This window comes from Arachis ipaensis, chromosome B03 (assembly GCF_000816755.2).
Source record: "Arachis ipaensis cultivar K30076 chromosome B03, Araip1.1, whole genome shotgun sequence".
Taxonomy (NCBI): domain Eukaryota; kingdom Viridiplantae; phylum Streptophyta; class Magnoliopsida; order Fabales; family Fabaceae; genus Arachis; species Arachis ipaensis.
The window spans coordinates 134,126,132-134,129,825 of NC_029787.2; the positions used below are offsets into that span (position 1 = coordinate 134,126,132).

The 3,694-nt window shown below is 36.4% G+C and overlaps 1 protein-coding gene across 5 annotated transcripts in view; it reads left to right on the forward strand.

Annotated features, from left to right (window-relative positions):
- LOC107632009 overlaps positions 1 to 3,077 on the forward strand; it is a 3,332-nt gene extending 255 nt beyond the window's left edge. Inside the window, exons 2-5 of one of the 5 annotated variants that reach the window (XM_016335626.2) lie at positions 146 to 165; positions 497 to 1,338; positions 1,542 to 1,623; positions 2,584 to 3,077. In XM_016335626.2, the coding sequence (XP_016191112.1) occupies positions 560 to 1,338; positions 1,542 to 1,623; positions 2,584 to 2,811 (1,089 nt within the window). In that variant the 5' untranslated portion in view covers positions 146 to 165; positions 497 to 559 and the 3' untranslated portion in view covers positions 2,812 to 3,077. Of the gene's footprint in view, positions 166 to 496; positions 1,339 to 1,541; positions 1,624 to 2,583 lie in introns of all 5 variants that reach the window. The other 4 variants (XM_016335628.2, XM_016335625.2, XM_016335627.2 and 1 more) reach the window with 4 other exon arrangements.

Consider the following 3,694-nt stretch of genomic DNA (forward strand, 5'->3'; position numbering starts at 1 on the left):
GAGTGAGAGATCCTTTTTTTTCCCCTTCTTGAAATCTGAATCATGCAAAGCATGTTGTATTGTTGTTAGTATTATTATATTTTATTTTAATATACTTTTTATGTTCAACGGATCTGGAATTCACCTTTGCCTCTGCGACTCTCAGAATTTCACGGTTTGAATAAGGTATTATTCTCTGAAATAAGCTTCACCTCTCTGAATTCCTTCTCTCTTGTTGTCTTTACTTGAGCTACTGTGTTTGACTGCCTCTAAATTACTCTGTTTTGCATAATAAAGGTTCATTATTTAAAGTTTAAACCCTCATTTTCAACTTAGTCGAAATTTCTCAAGGATTTCTCACACTTACTAGTTCAATTTGTTTGGGGGAAACAGAGTTTCAAATATCTTTGCTTCCCTAGCTTGTTCTCTTGATTGTTTCTTTGATGTCATTGTGATTTTTCAGTATATAGGATCTGAAGCAAGACCTTGTGTAGACCCTGAAATTTTCTGTTTGTAGAGATTATTGAACAGGTTTCAGGTCAAATTAGTCCTTGTGTGAGGGTGAGGCACATGTTTGAGGATGAGATACTTGGAGGATAAAGGGTGCTACAACAACCATGGACCAACGGCACAAGATACCCCAAATAGCAGTGCAATGTACTCAGATTTTCACAAAGGAAACAATGCTGCCGCCGCGGCTTGCGGTTCTTCCCATCAACAACACAGAACAACCATGGGGAAACCAACACCTTCTAAGTGGGATGATGCACAAAAATGGCTTGTAGGATTGTCGAAAGGCGGAGGCGAGAAGAGCCACCAATCGAAATCAAGCAAGCCAAGAGACTCAAATGCAGATGACCTTAGATTGATAGCACCAGTTCCACAGAAGGAGAATGGTTATTCAAGCGCTAGTGAGAAAGAGGATGAAGATCAAGAACATGATGGAAGAGAAACCATGAAGATAGAGTGTTGTGATGAGTCACTTTGGAGAACCAACTACAACAATAACAATAAGGGTTCTTCAACCAACAGTAACAGCATAGCAGTGCAGTCAATATGCTTTAGAGATATGGGGACTGAGATGACACCAATTGCTAGCCAAGAGCCTTCAAGAACTGCTACGCCGATTCGAGCCACTACTCCGGCAACTAGGAGTCCAATTCACTCTGGGGCTTCAACTCCGGTGAGGCCCCAAAATGGTGGGATGGAATCTCATTCTGGTGAGGGTCATCAAGGATCATCAAACCCTTCTTGCAAGGTGTCTGAGAAGAAGGCTGAAGATCATGCAAGGAAGTTGAGCCCTCTTGAAAGCCGAGCATTGGCTTGGGATGAAGCAGAACGTGCTAAGTATATGGCCAGGTATATTATTATTTACATCATATGATCTGAACTTGTTTTGCGGCGATGATTCTACTAGTTTGTTTAATATTTCAACCCTTTAACTTGATATAAACTTTTCAATTTTTTAAATTTCTCTTATAAAAATATTCCTTAGTCTAGGTGAGTTTTCAGAAGTAGCCAATGAATTGATACAGTTTGTTTGTGAAAAATTGAATGTGTAGGTTCAAGCGTGAAGAGGTGAGGATTCAAGCATGGGAAAACCATCAGATAAGGAAAGCTGAAATGGAAATGAAGAAAACGGAGGTACCAACTTTCCTACTTTAGTTCTTGGCAGCTTGTTCCTTAGAATAATAGCTGCTACTATTTAGAATTTCACAGGCCCAAATGCTGAATAATCTCTTCACAGCTTTTCTGAATGGTAGTGGTGTTGATTGGCACTGTACTGTAGAACAATGTTTTTTTCCATTCAATTGTTGCCAATGATTTTAACCATTTACAATGCTGTAGAATAGTGACACCTCATCTTTTCACGTGCTGCTTTTTCTGTTAGTGGCATAGCACATAAGTGTATAGTTGAAAGTTCTTTGAATCAGACTGACGGAGCAATATTCCTGAAAAGAAAAGAAACATGGGCATTGCAGGGATCTTTCATGTTTTCAGTGTAATTCTTTCCCAGTGTAGCGAATAGGAAGAATATTTACACTGTAATGCGCTTCATGGTCAAAAGATAAAGGGCCAAATTACTCTTATTGTGTATTTTGATCACTTCAAAACGAGGCATTGGAGTAAACTAGTTATGCTCTATAAAGTAAGAAAGAAAAATAAAATTGTAGATAGATATAGTGGAAGAGGAAATTGATTTACACCATGGAGCTAAAGAATTTTACTTTTAGAACAGTAAACCGCTTGCACATGTACATATAACATGATTGATGTTGTATAGTGATACTTCATCCATTCCCTCTTATATGATATTATCACTTTTTTGGTACTTTTGCAGATCAATTATTAGGATAGCATTCTTGAATCAAATGTATTTAAATATTATATCTAGATACATAGAATTAAAAATGTATTAAATATTGACAATGTCAAATAAAGAGAACAAAAAGAGTATATCATTCATGAGTTGGCTCCTATGGCCCAAAATTTAATGAGTGAATCTTGTCATTTAATACCTACAATTTCACGAGTATAGTCATAAATCTTGTGACTCTTAAGTACTTCTAAGCATTGATACTTAAATATTATTATGATTACTAGGTGAAAGCCGAGAGAATGAAAGCTCTGGCACAAGAAAAGTTAGCAAATAAACTTGCTGCAACAAGAAGAATAGCTGAAGAGAAGAGAGCTAATGCACAAGTGAAGCTGAATGAGAAAGCATTGAGAACTACAGAACGAGCAGATTATATAAGAAGAACAGGACAAGTTCCATCTGCGTTCTCTTTCAGTTTCAACTGCAAGTTCCCTTCCCTTTGTTGCTGCTGGTAGCAACTAGGAACCAACTATATGTGATGTATAATATTAAGGGATAAAATATCTTATGTTAAGTATAGAGCCTTCTGATTTTAGCTCATTATACTCGTGTTTCTTTGTGAAATGATTTTATTACCTAAGTGATGTTATTCTTCCTCTATTCCGATGTCCTGAGAAAAAAACAAAGTACTAATGTTTACCATACATGGTACAAAGCTAGCTGGGAAATAAAAAGATGCCCTTCTTTCAACATTCAAGAGATATTCTAGGCATTTTTGGTTTATGTTCATGTCACGGATTTGTTATTACTTGTGTATCTAGATTCGCGTTTGTCAAACTGAAGTTTAAATGAAAGTGATTTTATATAATTAATTTTGGATAAAAGTGGGTTTGTGTCAACATAATTTATGTTTGGTAACTCTATACCTAAATTGATTTTGATAAAATAAATATTGTTATATAATTGGTGCGCGAAATTAGAACTCGCTCAACTTCTCCAGCAAGTGCACCGGGTCGTCCAAGTAATACCTCAGGTGAGTGAGGGTCGATCTCACGATGATTGTTGGATTGAGCAAGCAATAGTTATCTTGCTGGACTTAGGCGAAAAGAGAATTGTTGTTGTTGTAAGCGCATAAAACAAGAAAGTAAAGAAAAACAATTAAAGGTTGTTGTATAGATAATATATGAAAGCAGTTAAGGTCTCGGAGATGTTTATCTTTCTGAATTAATACTTCATACTAACTACTTTAACAATGAATGATTCATTCCATGGCAAACTGTAAGTGATTAAACCCTAATTCCTTAGCAATTTAATCTCCTCTGATTCTCATCAAAAGCCAGGGTCAATGGTCATTCAATTTGAACGAGGGTGAAGCTCAGCATTCTAGTTTATACCACA